At 40.8% G+C, this 17,957-nt stretch overlaps 6 protein-coding genes across 6 annotated transcripts; 4 read left to right on the top strand and 2 right to left on the bottom strand. All coding sequences in view use genetic code 12, as the record gives it.

Moving 5' to 3' along the window:
- Positions 1-10: 10 nt before the first annotated feature.
- HOS1 (histone deacetylase) lies at positions 11-1,246 on the bottom strand (the record flags this gene model as incomplete). Its single annotated transcript, XM_051751826.1, has 1 exon — positions 11-1,246. The coding sequence occupies one exon, from the start codon at positions 1,244-1,246 to the stop codon at positions 11-13; it is 1,236 nt and encodes a 411-aa protein (XP_051609107.1).
- A 43-nt stretch (positions 1,247-1,289) lies between these two features.
- Positions 1,290-4,961, bottom strand: KGF57_002504 (deoxycytidyl transferase; the record flags this gene model as incomplete). Its single annotated transcript, XM_051751825.1, has 1 exon — positions 1,290-4,961. The coding sequence occupies one exon, from the start codon at positions 4,959-4,961 to the stop codon at positions 1,290-1,292; it is 3,672 nt and encodes a 1,223-aa protein (XP_051609106.1).
- Positions 4,962-5,303: 342 nt separating this feature from the next.
- On the top strand, positions 5,304-5,936 carry CMD1 (calmodulin; the record flags this gene model as incomplete). The annotated part of the gene is made up of 2 exons (XM_051751824.1): positions 5,304-5,306; positions 5,490-5,936. 2 exons carry the CDS (start codon positions 5,304-5,306, stop codon positions 5,934-5,936), a joined length of 450 nt encoding a protein of 149 aa, XP_051609105.1.
- Positions 5,937-6,159: 223 nt separating this feature from the next.
- On the top strand, positions 6,160-7,305 carry KGF57_002502 (uncharacterized protein; the record flags this gene model as incomplete). The annotated part of the gene is made up of 1 exon (XM_051751823.1): positions 6,160-7,305. The coding sequence occupies one exon, from the start codon at positions 6,160-6,162 to the stop codon at positions 7,303-7,305; it is 1,146 nt and encodes a 381-aa protein (XP_051609104.1).
- A 282-nt stretch (positions 7,306-7,587) lies between these two features.
- MED3 (Med3p) lies at positions 7,588-8,052 on the top strand (the record flags this gene model as incomplete). Its single annotated transcript, XM_051751822.1, has 1 exon — positions 7,588-8,052. One exon carries the CDS (start codon positions 7,588-7,590, stop codon positions 8,050-8,052), a length of 465 nt encoding a protein of 154 aa, XP_051609103.1.
- Positions 8,053-8,671: 619 nt separating this feature from the next.
- On the top strand, positions 8,672-17,926 carry VPS13 (membrane morphogenesis protein; the record flags this gene model as incomplete). The annotated part of the gene is made up of 1 exon (XM_051751821.1): positions 8,672-17,926. One exon carries the CDS (start codon positions 8,672-8,674, stop codon positions 17,924-17,926), a length of 9,255 nt encoding a protein of 3,084 aa, XP_051609102.1.
- Positions 17,927-17,957: the final 31 nt, after the last annotated feature.

Here is a 17,957-nt window from a genome sequence, read left to right as displayed (position 1 = left end):
TTTTTCTTTTTTATAGAGATAGCAAATGTGACTTTAAATGCTGTAAATACTCTAAATCATTTCCATTCCTCATTTTGCGTGGATGTAGATTAGAATCTGTCCAGAACATAAATCCATCACTTTCGTAGTGATCAAGTTGTCGATGTTCAGGAATCTCGTCAAATTTGTCAACCCCATAACCCAATAACGTGCCAGTTACAAAAGTCCAACATTTAGCAACCTCTGTATGGTTGTATCCACCGCCGCCAAGCACCATTATTGGCAAACCAACATTCCCAAGCAAGAGTCGCATCACACTCAGATAACCTTGAATCGTCATATTCCACTCATTGTTTGGGTCCAAAGCAAGTCCATCACATCCCAACTGGACAACCAAATAGTCTGGTTGATGCTTCTCAATCAACTTCAATACAATATTCTCAATAATCCAAAGCATATCCTCATCAGTCAATCCTCGTCTAGTGGGAACATTGTACATACCGGCAACGGACACATCTAACCTACCCGTGCCCACGGGGAAAAACCCCACATCATGTCTATGCACAGAACAAGTTGAAACTTTTTTTGAAAACTTGAAAGCTTCCGCCACGCCATCACCATTATGCAAGTCCAAATCCAAGTAGAATACACCTCCCGAGCACATCTTGCGAATTGTGGTTATTCCAAGCACGACGTCGTTTACGTAACAAAATCCAGAACATCTGGAACGATGACAATGGTGTCTGCCACCATACCAATTTATGCCAATTGTCCTACGTGACTCGGTCTCATTTGTGCTGTTGACGAGTCTCCTTGCTAATTGTATCGTTGAAGCGGCGGTGAGGTTTACGTAGTAACGCATAAACGGGAATGGATAGCAATCGAACGATAGTCCGAATTTTTCATCTTGGACACTGCTGCTTAATTCTTGTTCGTCATCGTCCAATTCTTCAAACTCGTCATTTATACATTCTTGCATAGTTTTGTAGTTCTCCAGTTGTTGGTCAATCACGTCTCTGGGTCGCGTCAACTCCTGTATAAAGTCAGCGTCATGATATTGTTCCAACAATGCCCATTCCATTGGTGCGATTGGCAATATTTCGCATTCTTGATCTAGCTGGTACGCATATAGTAGACCATCAACTATTGTCTGTCGCTGCTTGTTGGATGGTAGATGATCCTTTAGAGCAGTTAGCAATGTCGAATGTGTTAGAATGACACGGTTCATTGCTTGTGCATACTGTGCCAATCTTCGGAGCGCGTTCATTTTCTTTTATTTCTTAGATTACAGAGGATCTATACAAAAAATGTCACCAGTCTAAAACTAGGTGATTCTCCCTATAATGCTTCTCCACTATTGGCTTCAAAACAGTCTCAATTTGCCTGTCCCAATCATCAAGACCAATCACAAAATACATAAGTTGATTATCAATATCTCCACTCTCATCAACACACTTATGTAGAGTCTTGTGGTACGTCAACAGATTCATAACATCACGAACTAGCATAGCAGCTTTGCCAGCAAGTCCACATTTTAATAAGGCTTGCAAATATGTCCCAAAGTAAACCACGTCGTCTTCATGAGGACCTCCCTGGTTCAAAGAAGTATTGACCCAGTCTTTGACCTTTTTCCGCAACTCAAACCCGGTGACTTGCTCATCCAAGAACGTCGGCAAATCAAACAACTTCGGTTGTTGCTGTATCCATTCTGGAGTCACCTCATGAACACCGACCTTTGCCTCTTCAATCTTTCGAGTCACTTTTTCTCTCATGGGAACTAGGTCAAACCTTTTAATCTTTTGCTTATACTCCATATCCTTGAGGACATCAGCCTTGATAGAAGATGGCAATTGATTTAGCAATGACGAATCATACGATTGCGATTCATCGTAGACTGGCTCTACTTTTCGTTTCTTTGCCGGTGATGCAGTGGGTGTGGATTTTCTCTTTGGTGGTGATTTAGTGGGGGACTCAATCACGCGAACATATTTCGCAGTACCTCCTTGGGTTGGAATTAACTGCTGCAAATACGACTTTCCTTTAACTGGGCTTCGATTTTTCAAAATTCCCCTTCGTCTCAACTCACCTTCTAATTCACGACGAATGTCCAAGGGCAATGACTCAAAGACTTCCCAATCTATTTGCTGTCCACCTGCAAGAGGATCTAAAGTACTTTTAGAAGTATTGCTCCCGCGATGAGGACTGAATGATTGCGTTGCCACAGTGGCATTCGCTTTCAACTTGACTGCTTTTGTCGGAGTTTTGAAAACGTCCTTTCTTGCACTGACATGGTTCGCCAACTCTTTGCGTGTACTGAGGGCCTGATCATTCGCTCCAAATGGTAACTTCATCTGTTTCGAGGTCTTTACAGACTCAGCGTCTTTCAATTTGGTCATGCTGACTGAAATGCCTCGCAAATCCTTTACAGGTATATTGAGCATTCTGTACAAGACTTTTATTTCACTTCCAATGACACCCCAATCATTAGTCGCCATCCCAAGTCTTGAAGACTTGTTGACAAAGTCAACCTCCCCTAAACCTAGGAATTTAGCTGTCACAATACTCGCACCTGGTCTTCGTTTTGCTAGTTTCAAGGTTAAGGTTGATCCACATACACCCAAATTAACCATTCGAGTATACAATTCCCGTGCCAACCTCATGAAAAAGTCATCCAATTCCCCAACTGTGTCAAACCGAATACCGAAATTGACATCAACCGATATGGATTTTCTTCCCAAAACGATCTCGGGATTTGAAGTATCAATTTCTATGCTGGTCTGATCAATACCTCGAGCATACTCGTACAACTTAGCGCCAGTCTTTTCACCTAGAAGCTGCATCAATCGAGTTTTCGACATTGACAAAACGTCTTTGATCTCCGGCAACGATATTTCAAGTTCTGATTCCAATTTTTCCAATATTCCACCACCAAACCCGGGTAAGTCTTTCACAAGCACAGTTTGCAAAAATTCGTCCGTGTCGTCAAATAAAAAAAATTGTCCATCTGGTTTAGCCCTTTTTAGTGCCAACTTTGCAAGTAAAACATTGGAAGCCAGCCCAACACTAACTGTACAATTGGTTAATTGAAAAACATGCTTTCTGATTAAAGTGCTAAGTTCTTTCACTGCTTCTTCAATTCCTCTTTCTGATTTGTTGCAGTAAGAAGTGGCATCAACTAGAACTTCGTCAATAGATACAGGATATATGGAGTCAAAGTAGTTGCTGCTCACGAGGTAGTTGTAAAACTCGCTCGAGTACTTTTCGTATGCCTCAAACTCGTAGTCTAGCAATACCAAGTTGGGACACAATCTTTGAGCCAGTCTCAACCACATCCCATTTCTAACACCAAATCTTCTTGCAATGTAATTACAACTGGCAACATCAGAAGTATTTCCTCCATGTCCCACAGCTATTGGATCTCTGTTGATATCCAAATTCGGATGCTTCAAACAGGATGCCGTGGCGAAAAAACAGTCAAAGTCTATATGCATAATTACCTTTGATGTAAATGTACTTGCACGAAATGGATCTTGCGATGGCTTATGAAGATTTTCTTTGATGATTCTTTTCATAAATTTCAACCTCAAATCAGCTTTCCACGTACTCAAACGGTGCAATCTTGAATTTGCGAAAAAACCAGCCAAAAATTCTGGGTGTCTTGCATCCAATACAGTTTTCCCCCTCACCTTGTGCACACCTTTAGTTGAAGTGGAGGAGGGAACATTTCCAAACTCAGGAATATCGTCACCCACGCCGTCTTGTTTCGCATGACCTACTTCCTCTTCCTGTTCTTGTTGTTGCAGCATTTGCAACAAATCTTCCTCTTCAGGTAATAATGTAGATGCAAAATCATCCTCTTCTCCCAACTCTTCTTCCAATATACCTTCATTTGGCAACGCATTGTCCTTGCGACCCTCATGTTCAACCCCAGCATCCACTTCCTCGGCATCCACTTCCCCGGCATCCACTTCCCCGGCATCCACTTCCCCGGCATCCACTTCCCCAGCATCCACTTCCCCAGCATCCACTTCCCCGGCATCCACTTCCCCGGCAATCTTCAGTTGAAATTCGAGTCGCTTTTGATCATACGCAACATCCAGTATTAGCCGATATTGTTGCCAATCCAAAAGGTGGTTCGCCTCAACACTATCGACAATCCACTGTGCTTTCACCACTCGGCAATTTTTAAACATCAAATTTTTACGAGGTGTCAAACGGTCACAAACTATATGAGTGGCACTTGATTTTTTGGACAAATAGCTTAGGAACTTGCCACCATGAAGGATAACCAACCGATGTATCTCATTAATTGAGGGTTTAGTATGTCCATTTACGAAAATTGTACACCCAGAGAAGATTGGCAGTGGCTGCAGTGATTGATTTTGAAGGTTTCTTCTTTCGCGATCCCACCTGACATAAGCTTCATCTTGTCTTTGTTGTTTCATCCGTTTGGAATCAAAATATGTGCGATAATCACCAAATTCATGAAGTTTCCCAATAGCGCTTTCATCTTTATCGCTTTCTGATGACTCTTCGTCACCATCAGTCACAAGACCTGGGTTATCGAGCTCCTCCTGGTCAGAAGTAGATGCGATTTGGTGGTAATCTTTGCCCAAACATTCTTCACGACTGTGGCTTTTCTGCAGATCAGCAGCCAACTTCAATACATCATCGTCCAAACCATCGTTGAACGGGTCAGAACTCGCAGAGCTAAGCATAGCCCCACCCACCATTTTCGGTGTTGAAGCCTCCTGAAAAGAGACTTCTTTGCGATCTTGAGATTGATCTTGAGATTGAGATTGATCTTGAGATTGAGATTGAGATTGAGATTGAGATTGAGTGATGGCATTGATATGAGAGATGAGTGTATCATCATTCAAACTTTTTAAAAAAGTCAGGTACTGACTTTCATTCAACTCCTCTTCAACATTATTTTCCATCAAACCCCTATGTTCTGTATGTTTAAGTTGATCATTGTCCATAAACTTGACAAAAGCTAACTTGCTGTAGTTGGTTTATCCTTTGGTTGCCAGAATTTAATTAAGAAAATACAGTGTCGTGTTTTGGAATTTCAAGACACTGAGGAAAAAACAAAAGTCTTAAAACATAATCACAGATAAAAACACGTTGCTAAAAATAAATTCCCTTTTTCACAAGAACCCACAAGAGACAGAGAAAGAGATCAAACAAAGAGGGAGAGAAAAGTAAAAAAAAACAAAAAATACAACAGTCATTCCTTCACATCCATAGATATAATCTCAGATATTTAACTTCTTACAACAAATTAGTTTATATCAAACACTTGAATATTACAACTTATTACAATGGTATGTTACCCAGAGTGATAAAAGAGAGAGTTGGAAACCATACATCTTTTTCAAGATTCGGAAAGCAGCAACAGCGCAATCATCACAACTTTCAACATTGCTAGTCCCGTGTTTGAAGTGCAAATGCCCTGCTGACGACTCCACCTTGCTATACTAGGATTCTACTAACGTCTAATCTACTAGGCCGAGAAATTGTCTGAACAACAAATTGCTGAATTTAAAGAAGCTTTCTCTTTGTTTGACAAGGATAGCGATGGAAAGATCACCACCAAGGAATTAGGCACAGTCATGAGATCTTTGGGCCAAAACCCATCAGAAAGTGAGTTGACAGATATGATCAACGAAGTGGATGTCAATTCAGATGGTTCAATCGACTTCCCAGAGTTTTTAACCATGATGGCTAGAAAAATGGGAGACACCGACTCGGAAGCTGAGATTGCTGAAGCTTTCAAGGTATTTGACAGAAATGGCGATGGTAAGATTAGTGCTGCTGAGTTGAGACATGTGCTTACGTCGATTGGTGAAAAGTTGTCGGACGCAGATGTGGATCAAATGATTAAAGAAGCTGATACCAACAATGATGGTGAGATTGATATCCAGGAGTTTACTCAATTGTTGGCCGCCAAATAAATGGAAGGGCGGTTGATCTTGTTAAAATAGTCGTAAGTAGTAGTTTTAATTCGAACCAATGATACTAATTCTGGTGTGTAGCATCACTGTAAGTTCATCGTACATTCATGAATCAATCTGGGGGATCACAAAAAAAAAAAAAAAAAAATAAAAGGAAAACGAAACCGACAGTCAGAGCATTTCTCAATGAATTGATTTCAGTTATGAACAAGCATCAACACATATGGACAACAGTTTGAAAGCGTTGGTCAATAGTTACGAGCTAGAGCAGAGCTACTCCCCTGTACGCCACAAGTACAAGTCAGGAGAGGATCCAAACACGCATCAATCATCTCAACCAACCAAATTTATGTCCACCAACGCTTATAACAACGGCAACAGTTCGCACAAATATGTGCCACCACACAGAAAAAAGACCACTAATGGATCCAGCGAGGGTGTTAAAGAAACGACAAAGCTCACCAATTTGACAGAGGACGAGAAAATGGCCAAGAGACGAGAGAGATTTGCTGCAAAGAGCAGTAATACAACGAGGCAACCCCATGATTACGGTCTCATAAGTCGAGGCGAGGACACGCGGTTGAAAGAGTCAGAGACTTTACGAGAAGAATATTTTCTTGTCATCCTACGTCAATTTATCAAATACACATCAACCAATACATCAAAGTCGTTGTTCGAAGCTTTCAAAAGAATAAAGGACCTGGATCCAACCGACTTTGCCAATGCTCAGTCTTTGAAAGCCGAGGCTATCCGGGACAAACAAACGGTCAATATGGAGTCATTGGCCTTGTCACTTCGAAAATTACGCGAAAGCTTGTTGTATTTGAAGCCATCTCCGTTCCATAAAAAGGTGTTTTTATTCTCAATGAGGATTTCATACTGTTGTGGCCAGTATCAAACTTATATCCCCAGTATCAACTTCTTGCTACAAAACAAGGACGAATTGAAGTTGTCAAGTTTGGAGGTGGAAGAGATTGCAATAGTATTAATTCTTCATTTAACCCACTTCAACAATGACATACCTCAAGCCATTCAAACTCATTTTCGATATATATCGAACCGGAAAGATATTTTGCAAATAATACGCAGCTGGGTACACAAGGATTATTATACATGGGTCAGAATATACAATCTGGTGGAGAATTACGCAATCAAGTCCATGATGGGAATGGGTCAGCGGATGATGGTCAACCGGATGATTCAAATATTGAACTCCAGCTATTTTACAATTAAGAAATCAGTGCTTGAAAACGATTTACTCCCTGATGATGTGCGGTATGAAGATTTTGTGAGGGATTACAAAGTGAATTGGACTGTTGATGATGGAGGTGTAGTTACTATACGAAGGCGACAGAGCAGAAAAGGATGATAAATTTGTAGGGTTTATAAGAGATAGAGTCTGGTATATCGAGCTAGCTATATATTCATTACATTTAGAATTGCGATAAGATAGTATTTAATTACCATGTCTTTGCCAAAGGGTGTTCCAAAAAAAAAGAAGAAAAAATAAAATAAAATAAAATTTAATCGGGTTTGGTTGAAACAAGTATCTCCAACACATAGCGGAAGACACTTTTTATAAATCTCGCCTACGCCTGCACTGTCTATCACAACATTACACTGACCCTCACTAGATACCCTCACATATTCAATGTTCAAATTTGGCTCATTAGATGATACTCAGCGACCCAAGCTCCCCGAACTGATCAAAATAGACGACATCACTTCAGGCAGAATCGATCCTCAACTCATATACAACGAAATAGAACGCTTGAAAGCAGAGATAAACATCTTAAGACACGACATGTCACAGTTCCTACTGGCGCTAGCCACGATACCCGAGTCCAACTCACCGCTAGATTACTATCGCACAACAATGACGAAGTTGGAGACGGTTCAACAAAGTATACAGGAATATTGCGAGCGATATAATAAGCTATTACCGATTATAAATTTGGCCCAGATCAAATTGGGTCATGAGGTCGAGGCTCCGCCTGTTAAAAGGGCGAAAGTTGACAACAAGCCACTGCAGAATAGCAAGGTTACATCAACGCCGGAGATTAATGGTGGACAGAAAGCACAGAATTCAAAACTCAATCTGGCTGCTGTCTTGTAGCAGAATGACGAGGACTTCATCGGTTCCAATAGATGGGACTCGATTTTGCTTAAGTATCGTCAACAAGCGTGTAGTGTAGCTAAAAAAAACGTGTGTCAATGCTTTATATAGACTTCCCCACTTTGATTATGCTTTGAGAATTGCTGACTGATTAAAGAGCTATCTATTACTGTAAGCTCGAAATGAATAACCTCTTCTCTGAATTAGATTGCGATGTAGCTTCAGCTAGAAACCGCTCCTTTGCAGAGCAAACACAGGCTCCCAACGCTTATTCATATAACCCAGATACCACAGTTTGGATCGTTCAGGGTAAAAAAGTGTAACTCTCTCTCTCTCTCTCTCTCTCTCTCTCTCTGGTTGGTGTTGGTTAGTTGTGGCGATGTAGTTATAAATTTGATTGCTATAGACCGAGCGCTGTTTTGTACACAAAAACCAATTGAACAATAAAACATCCACCGGAGAAGGGGGAATATTCACATTCTTTTCAGCAATCAATTTCCTTTTCAAACCATCTTTTATCACATACGTTCTATAATCCACGCCAAGGGCAGATACAATTCGTATTGACACACATAACAGAGCCAACACCCCATCCGAATCACATACACCACGAATTGACATGTTTGAATCGCTAGTCGCTAATCTAATCAATAGATTCCTCGGGTCATATATTGAAAATTTCGATCCAAAGCAACTAAACATTGGAATATGGAGTGGTGATGTAAAACTTCGGAATTTGAGATTGAAAAAGGAAAGTCTTGATGAGTTCAAGTTACCCATCGATGTTAAATTTGGTCATTTGGGTGAATTAACCTTGCAGATCCCTTGGTCCAATTTGAAATCTAAACCAGTGAGAATCATAATTGAAGATTTGTATGTGTTGGCATCGCCTATAATTTTGCAAGATTACGACGAAGAAAGTGAAAAAAAGAGACAGCAAGCTTTGAAAGAGTCAAAATTGAAGGATCTTGAGGCGATCCTTGAAGCCAAGGGAGAAGACTTGGGACGGGATCTTGCTGACGAAACATTTGCTGAATCCCTTGTTAAGAAAATTGTGGATAATCTTCAAGTTACGATAAAGAAAATACATGTGAGATACGAGGACCAATCGGTTTTGACTGAAAAGCCGTATACTTTGGGATTGTCCTTGGATGAGCTTTCTGCAGTCTCGACAGATGAAAATTGGAAACCTTCATTCATTGCAATTACACAGGCTTTCACTAGGAAACTACTCACGTTGAAAAGCTTGTACTGCTACATGGAGACCAGGGACCCTCAGTTGTATTCCAATCTTGACAAGGAAGGTCAATTGAAGGAATTTGAGTCGCAGCATGATTGCCAAGAGTACTTGATGAAGCCCGTTAGCGGTAATGGGAAACTCACCATACACAAACTTGGGGCCACTGAGCAGCATCCTCACTTGGATACCAAGCTTTTTTTTGAAGAGTTTGGGTTGGAATTGAATGAGCAGCAGTATGAAGATATCTTGTGGACGGCATCGAAATTTCGGTGGTACTCTAAGACAGCCAAGTTTCGTAAACTCAGACCAAAAGTGTCCGTTAATGAGGACCCCAAAGCATGGTTCAAGTACGCAGCCGAATGTGTTTTGAACGAAATTCACGAAAAGAATTATAGATGGAGCTGGGAACATTTTGCCAAGAGAAGAGACGAACGCAAAGCTTATGTCAGGTTGTGGAAGTTAAAATTGGAGAAAAAATCTAATGAAGATGATCAAAAACAACTTCAAGATCTTGAACAAATTCTTTCCTTGGATGATATCAAGTTGTACCGTTCCCTTGCCAGAAGCGAGCTTAGAAAAGAAGGTAGTAAAGCAAAGCTTTACGACACTGAAACTGCACAAAAGAATGAGCAGCAAAGTAAAGGATGGTTCTCGGGCTGGTGGGGAGGAGGCGGAAATAGCAGCACCAGCACCAGCACCAGCACCAGCACTATACAGGGCGATGAACAGCTGAAAACAATGGATGCAGACGGGGAGCATATCGATCTTTCTCTTACAGATGACCAAAGGAAAACTCTTTATGATGCAATTGATTATGACGAAGAGGCGGAAATTGCAACTGTTGACTTACCAGATGATTGCGTCAAGGTTCGCATTTCAGCTGCTTTGAATAAAGGTGGGTTGGTGGTGAAGCGAAATGACTTGACAAACTTGGCTGACGTTGCATTTGAAGGATGCGAAGCGCATTTTTTGCAGAGACCAAATTCGTTTGTTGGTGGCTTTCAAGTATTGGAGTTTAAAGTCGAGGATGGAACGGGTTCTAGCATTTATAACCACATTGTCAGTGTCAAACAAACCACGTCAGATACAAATGCAAATACTAGTGGATCTGGGTCCTCGACCACCCCATTTTTCCAAATCCAGTACGAGCAGAACCCTCTTGATGGTTCAGCTGATTCGAAACTATTGGGTTCCTTAAAGTCAATGACCATTTTCTATAATGCAAAGTTTATTGAGGAGTTGATCAAATTCTTTACCCCTCCAAAAATTCACTTGGACACCGTTGGAGCTATAATGAATGCAGCAGAATCTACTGTTGAAGGGCTAACTTCTCAAACTAGATTGGGACTCGAGTATGCTCTCGAGGAACACAAGACAATCAATGTAAACTTGGATTTGCAAACACCTTTATTGATTATGCCTTTGGATCCTTCGAGCTACAAGTCTCCCGTGGCAATATTAGACGCGGGCCATATTAACGTTGTTAGTGATTTGGTTGAGAAATCCAAGATTAAGGAGTACAAAGATAAGGAGAAGTACACTGAGGAGGATTGGAAAAACTTGAACGAGTTGTTGTACGATCAATTCAAATTTAGCTTGCAAGATGCTCAGTTCTTTGTGGGCCATACCATAAAGTTGACTATGGAGCAACTATATTCCCAAGATAAGGCCAAGCCTGCGTTAATGCTCGACAATTTCGACGTTAATTTCAATCTTGGATTGTCGATCTTGCCGGATGCACAAAATTTGGCAAGGATCAGATTAAGCGGAAATGTCCCTCAACTCCAATTGGCAATGAATGACTTTCAATACAAAACGGTTCTTGGCATACTTGACGCAGCTATCCCCAATACCAACTTTGAGTCACTAGATGAGTCAAGTGTTTTTGAAGCTTATGGAAATGAATCTACTGGGAATGAAATTGATATTGAGGATGATGATGATGATGATGATGATGACTCATTAGAGAAGGGCAAAAAACAGAACAAGAGTGTTCCCAAGCCTAGCAATTCCGAGCAACATCTTATTGAGCTCAAATTTAGCGTTGACTTTATCAAGCTACACTTATCAAGATGCATTGATGGGCATACTTTGGAAGCAGAGCCATTAATTGAGATTGTGGGTAATGCATTGGAATTGGACCTTTATAAAACAGAGACCGATCTACACTTGAATTTGGGACTCTTGGACTTCAATATATTGGATCACATTGAAAAGTCGGGAAAGGAGGAGTTCCAAAAGCTTCTTACTTCAAATACAGACAAAAACTCGACGAAAAAATTGATGGATGTTGAATATAACAGAAGGTTAAGAATCGTGGATTTCAAGAATAAAAAAATTGAAGTATTTGATCAAGACATTGATCTCCATCTTGGTACTGTGAAATTTGTCATTACTCGAAAGTCACTCTTGAGTATATTGACATTTTGCTTAAACACATTTACTGATCCTAATCAAGACCCCACACCAGCAGATGAATTGAATCATAATTCTGAAGATGTGGATGCTGCACCACAGAAAATCAATATGAATCTTGGTCTTGAGAGTGTGATTATGGTGCTTAATGAGGATGGTGTCAAGTTGGCAACGTTTCTGTTGAATGCGGCAGAAATTAAATTATTCCTTTTGCCAGAGGCATTAGACATGTCAGGTAGTTTGGGTGCATTGTCGCTTCTAGATGAGTTGGGACACGAAAATGACACCTCACCACGTTACTTGATACAAATGGATGAGAATGATTTAGCAAAATTCAGCTACAAGACTTTTGATTTGCATGGCGATAGACCTTCCGAGCTCAAGTTTAATGTGAGTGCCCTCTCGATCAATTTTATCGAGAGTTCGTTTGGTAGGATTGTTAGATATGGTAATCAATTTGCGCAGATGAAGGCCATTTACGATCGAACTCGGGAGGCTGCTATAAACCAAGCTGCTCAGTTACCCAACAAGCTCAAATTCGATGTCTTGATTCAAGGACCAAAAATCACGTTTCCAGTTGATGAAAGTGAATCTGATAGGGTTGTTGCCAATTTAGGTGAAATATATGCACACAATGACTATCAAGGTTTATTAAATGTGATTTCGGTTGGTATAAGAAACGTTCAACTAGTATCCAACTTTCAGTTCAACCAAATAGTGCAAGACTTGAAAATTATTGATGATTTGGATGTCTCGTTTGATGTCAATTGGTCTGAAGAGTATGTTAAAGACACTCCTACATTTGAAATTAGTGGGAAAATGCCCGAGTTGGATGTCCACTTGACCGAATTACAAGTCAAACTGTTGACCAAGATTTCGAACTCAGTTGCTGCTGCATTCAATATAGAGGATGAGTCGTCGGGAATGGATGACATTGAAGAGGAGGCAGCTTATGCAAATGAGGTTTTGAAACACAATACAAAAGTTAAACAGGGAGACGACAACGCGCCTGGTGGTAAGACGTTAGAGCCATCTTCGTCGGCTGAAGACATCCCATCCGACCACATGATGGCAAAAATTACATTCGAGCTTCCTCGAATTTCAATGGCCCTTTATAATAATACCGCGGACACAAACAACATAAAACAAGCTCAGTTGTCTAGATTTTCACTCAATGAGGTCAAAGTGGACTTCAACTCGAAGCAAGATACACTGTTTAAATCGAACTTGGCTATCAAGTCCTTTGTTGTTGAAGACACAAGACAACATACAGAGAGCAAGTTTCCTGTTATCATACCAGCTGCTGATGATGTAGAGAATCAATTCCTGTTGCAGGTTACTTGTGATGTAGTTGCCGAGAAAAAGAGCTTGGCGATGATTTTGACGGTGGAAAAGCCAAGAGCTATATTGGCTCTCGACTATTTGTTTGATTTGCAAGCGTTTGTTGAATCAGCAATTCCTCCAGCTGAGAAGGCACCTGTTGAAAAAGACCAACCCCGGAAATCTGTGGTGCTGATTCCAGAAGTGAGTGTTGCTTCTGCCCAAAACACTCAAGCACATTTTGGATTTTCCATCAATATTGTCAAGCCATCAATTTTCCTTTTAGCTGATGATACCAAAGCTGATACTGAAGCGATTGCTTTTAAAGTTGAACAAATTTCAATCTCCAAGCAGAATGTCGTGTCGTTGGCTACGAGCAAGATTGGAATGTACTTGACGAGAATGGACAATTATAAAAACTCAAGGTACAGAATAATCGATGATTTTTCCATCTCCTTTGCATATGATGATAGAAAATCTTCCCCAGGAAAGTATTTGGATCAAATTGAAGCTTCTCTTGATCCTTTGGTGGTTAGAGTGTCTGTTAGGGATGTCAGATTGGGATTGGCAATAGTTCAACGAGTAAATGATTTGTATGCCAAACATCAAAACACGACATCCACAACCAGCAATGAGAATCAACTGGTATCGGAAAGCATTGACGACGATTCATCTTCCACAGACAATGACAAGCAATTGGTGAAAACAGAACCCGAGCAACCTCTTGGAAATGACGTTGTGAAGGGTGAAGAGTTGACTGCAAGTTTTGGCGGATTGAGATTTGTTTTGATTGGGGATGTGTCAGATTTGCCTGTGCTAGATATGAACGTGAATCCGTTTGAAGTAAGTGTGAAGAACTGGTCAACTGATTTGAGTGCGGACTTGCGTTTGTCCACATATGTCAACATTTTCAATTATTCAAAGTCTGCTTGGGAGCCATTGATTGAATCTTGGCCTGTCGAAGTACATGCTTCCAAGTCTCAGGGTCCAAATTCAAAACTATTTTTGGAATGTGTTTCAAGACAAGTTGCACAAATGACGCTCACATCGAGATCGGTGGCATTATTATCCCAAGTGCAGTACCTTTTGAGCAGTGACGTGAAGTTGAAACCAAGGGGTGAAGACTATCCATTCTTGATTGTCAATGACACAGGTTTAGATATAACGGTTTGGACGAATGGAAACAAAGCAGATTCTGAGACCAAAATCAAATATGGCGAATCAAAACCATGGGCATTTGAAGATTGGAGAAAAATTCGTGAGAATTTGGATGTCAACACCGCAAACACGTTAGACATTTCGTTTGATAATGGCGAGTACGAGACAATAGAACAGATATCAGCTTCCAAAGAAGGGGAGGACTTGCATGTGTTGTATCCCGAGGTTGGAGGTGTTCACAATAGGCTTTCTGTTTCGATCAGTTTACGTGAAGATAATGTCAAGGTCATTGCACTTAGATCTACAATTGTTATTGAGAACGATGCAGAGGTGCCAATAATTGTTGAATGCTTTGATGACGAGGAGCGGAAAGAAATGGTGATTGAACCAAAGAGTACACTATCTGTGCCAATTGGCCTTGCCTACAGTGGAAGCTTTAGAGTGAAGCCTCACTTGCACACATCTTATGATTGGTCTGAGGGAGAGATATATTGGAAAGAGGCGATGAAGGGTGAGTCGTCCTTGAGATGTCCAGCTACAACTAGGGGCGACACGTCAGTATTCTACTTTCAAGCAAAGGCTGTTTTTGATAAAAATGAGCCTTTGGCGCAAGTATACCCTCACATGAAATTCGTGATCTCAGCGCCACTTGAGCTTGAAAATTTGTTACCTTATGATTTTGATTATCGCTTGTATGATAAAAATTCAAGACGTGATTGGACGGGAAGTGTTAAGAAGGGTGTAAAGAGCTACATTCACGTGGCAAGTTTGAAGAATTTGTTACTCCTCAGTGTTCAACCTCGCAATTGCAACTATGGTAAGTCGGAATTTGCTGTTATCAACAAAGGTATGCGCAGCGATTTCCAGCGCGAAAACACTTTGAGACTCAAGGGTGATAACACACTAAAATTGAACATATATTACCCACGAAAACAGGCAGATAGCACAAGTTTGAAAGTGGTGATTTACAGTCCATATGTGATTTTGAACAGGTCCAATTTGGACATTGTTGCTAGTGAACGCGATAATCAATTTGTTTCAATGGCAAAGACTGTTGACTCTGAGCAAATCTACCCTACAATGTTCTCCTTCTTCAAACTCGATGAGCGAAAGAATAGGGCCACAATCAAAGCGGAAGAAACGGTTTGGTCAAGACCCTTGAGTTTTGATGCCATTGGACAAGCCAGCGAGTTGAGACTACAACTTTTGGGCAAACAAAAGGAAGTAAACTTGGGAGTAACAATTCTGGAAGGTGAAGGAATTTACAATTTAACCAAGACAATCACAATCGCCCCGAGATATGTTGTAATCAACAAACTTCAAGAAAGTGTTTGTTTAGCAGAAGAAGGGTCAATCAAAGAGATAGATGCAAGGCCGAATGCCTTGCTCCCACTCTATGGCTTGCGGTGTGTGGATAAAAAGAATTTGATTATGAAATTGGGACAAGCTGCCAGGTGGTCGCAGCCATTTTCCATTGATAGTGTTGGCCAGTTGTATATCAAAGTACAGAAAAGTAATGTGGGGCAGGTGTTGGTCAAAGTGACTATGCTTCTCGAAGATGCAACAATGTTTGTTCACATTGAAGATGCCGACAACGAATGGCCATACTCAATCAAGAATTACACCGATGAGGAGTTTTACATTTATCAGATCAATCCTAATATCAATGCCGATGGTGAAATTGTGAAAAGAGACACTGTTTACAAACCCATTTACTATCGTGTTCCCCCCAAAAGTGTGATGCCATATGCATATGACTATCCTAATGGTATTGTTAAGGAAATAATTGTGAGAGCACATGGCCGTGAAAGAGGTGTCAATTTAGCAGAGATTGGTAACCTTCGCCCGTTTAGATTGCCTTCGACCGACTCGCAGTCACAGCAAATTGTTGACCTTAATGTTGTTGCCGATGGCCCCACCCAATGCTTGGTGATCACTGATTACGATCCATCACAAAGCATGTACAAGATAAACACTGAGTCTCAGTCTACTTCATCATTGCCGTCTAACCAAGACCAGTTTGTTGAGGCGGACGTGGAAGACAATTATCATACCAAGGTGGTGACGAATTTCGATGGTCTTGGAATTTCGTTGATCAACACTAATGACAAAGAACTTTGTTACATCACCTTGAGAGGGATAGAATTCCGGTACAATGAGTCAAACTTGTACCAAAATTTTAGTGCCAAACTTAAGTGGGTGCAGATTGACAATCAACTTTATGGCGGAATTTTCCCAATCATACTTTATCCATCTGTTATACCAAAGACCGGAAGGGAGTTGAATGAGCATCCTGCACTCTCAGCATCAGTTTGTCAAGTTAAAGATGACTCACACGGGGTGGTATTCATAAAATATGCAACTACGCTTATGCAAGAATTGAACTTCGAAATTGATGAAGATTTCTTGTATGCAATGCTTGACTTTATTAAATTCCCAGGAGCTTCATGGAATAAGGAGCTGGTGAATAAACTTTGTGATGAGAATCTAGATATCCCAGAGCCACTGAAGCTTAGTAATAGTAGTGACATCTATTTTGAGGCATTGCACTTGCAACCCATCCTGGCCAACATATCATTTGTTAGGACAGATAGATTGAATGCCGAAGACAAGACCAACAGTCAAAACACTGTTATGTTTTTCTTAAACATATTAACAATGGCAATTGGAAATATCAACGATGCACCAATCAAGTTGAATGCGTTGTTCATTGAAAACATTAGAGCACCAACGCCTATTTTGCTAGAATCGATCAAGACCCATTATAGTCAAGCGTTTTTCTACCAGCTTTACAACATTGTGGGATCTGCTGACTTTTTAGGTAATCCAGTTGGGTTGTTCAACCTCCTTTCGTCAGGTGTGATGGATATTTTCTATGAGCCTTATCAAGGCTACGTTTTGACTGATAACCCTCACGAGCTCGGTATAGGTTTGGCCAAAGGTGGTCTTAGTTTTATGAAGAAGTCGGTGTTTGGATTTTCTGATTCGATTGCCAAAGTCACAGGATCCATTGCTAAAGGTTTGACAGTGGCAACTATGGATTCCAAGTTTCAAGAACGTCGTCGCTTGCAAACACGTAGAAACAGAGCTAATCATGCTGTTTACGGTATCACTACCGGTGCAAACTCATTCATTGAGGCCCTTTCTTCTGGAATTGGCGGTATTGCCGCTGCGCCAATTGAAGGTGCAGATGAAGATGGAGCAGCTGGGTTCTTTAAGGGAGTTGGTAAAGGGATTATTGGGTTGCCCACGAAAACAGCAATTGGGTTCTTTGATTTTGCTTCCAACGTGAGCGAGGGTATTAGAAACACCACCACTGTGTTGGATGGTGAGAAACTCGAAAGAATCAGGTTACCAAGATACATCAACCCCGACGAAGTGATTAAACCATACAATGAACGAGAAGCTCAAGGTCAATTTTGGATGTACAATATCGACGGCGGTATCTATTGGAACCACACTTATTTGGCCCATTTGTTGCTTCCTGGAGATGAAATGGCAGTATTGGTGACATTGAAGGATATCATTTTGTTTGATGTCAAAACGCTTCGTTCGAAATGGGTTGTCAGGTTTGATCAAGTCAAGGCTATATCCGTAGAATCAACAGGATTGACCATTGAATTGAAGAATAGAAAAGGTCCGTTTATTCCAATACCTGATCGAAAGAATAGAACTTATTTGTATCAAAAGATTGGAGTTGCAGTGAAGGAATATAACAAATTTTGCCGAGTTACCTTATAAAGAAAAGGATGATGAACGAGGCAGAGGGTAT

This window comes from Candida theae (genome assembly GCF_024610275.1).
Source record: "Candida theae strain CBS 12239 chromosome Unknown scaffold6, whole genome shotgun sequence".
Taxonomy (NCBI): Eukaryota; Fungi; Ascomycota; class Pichiomycetes; order Serinales; family Debaryomycetaceae; genus Lodderomyces; species Lodderomyces theae.
Note: the sequence above shows the minus strand (reverse complement) of the source record. Positions and strands in the feature narration are given on the sequence as shown.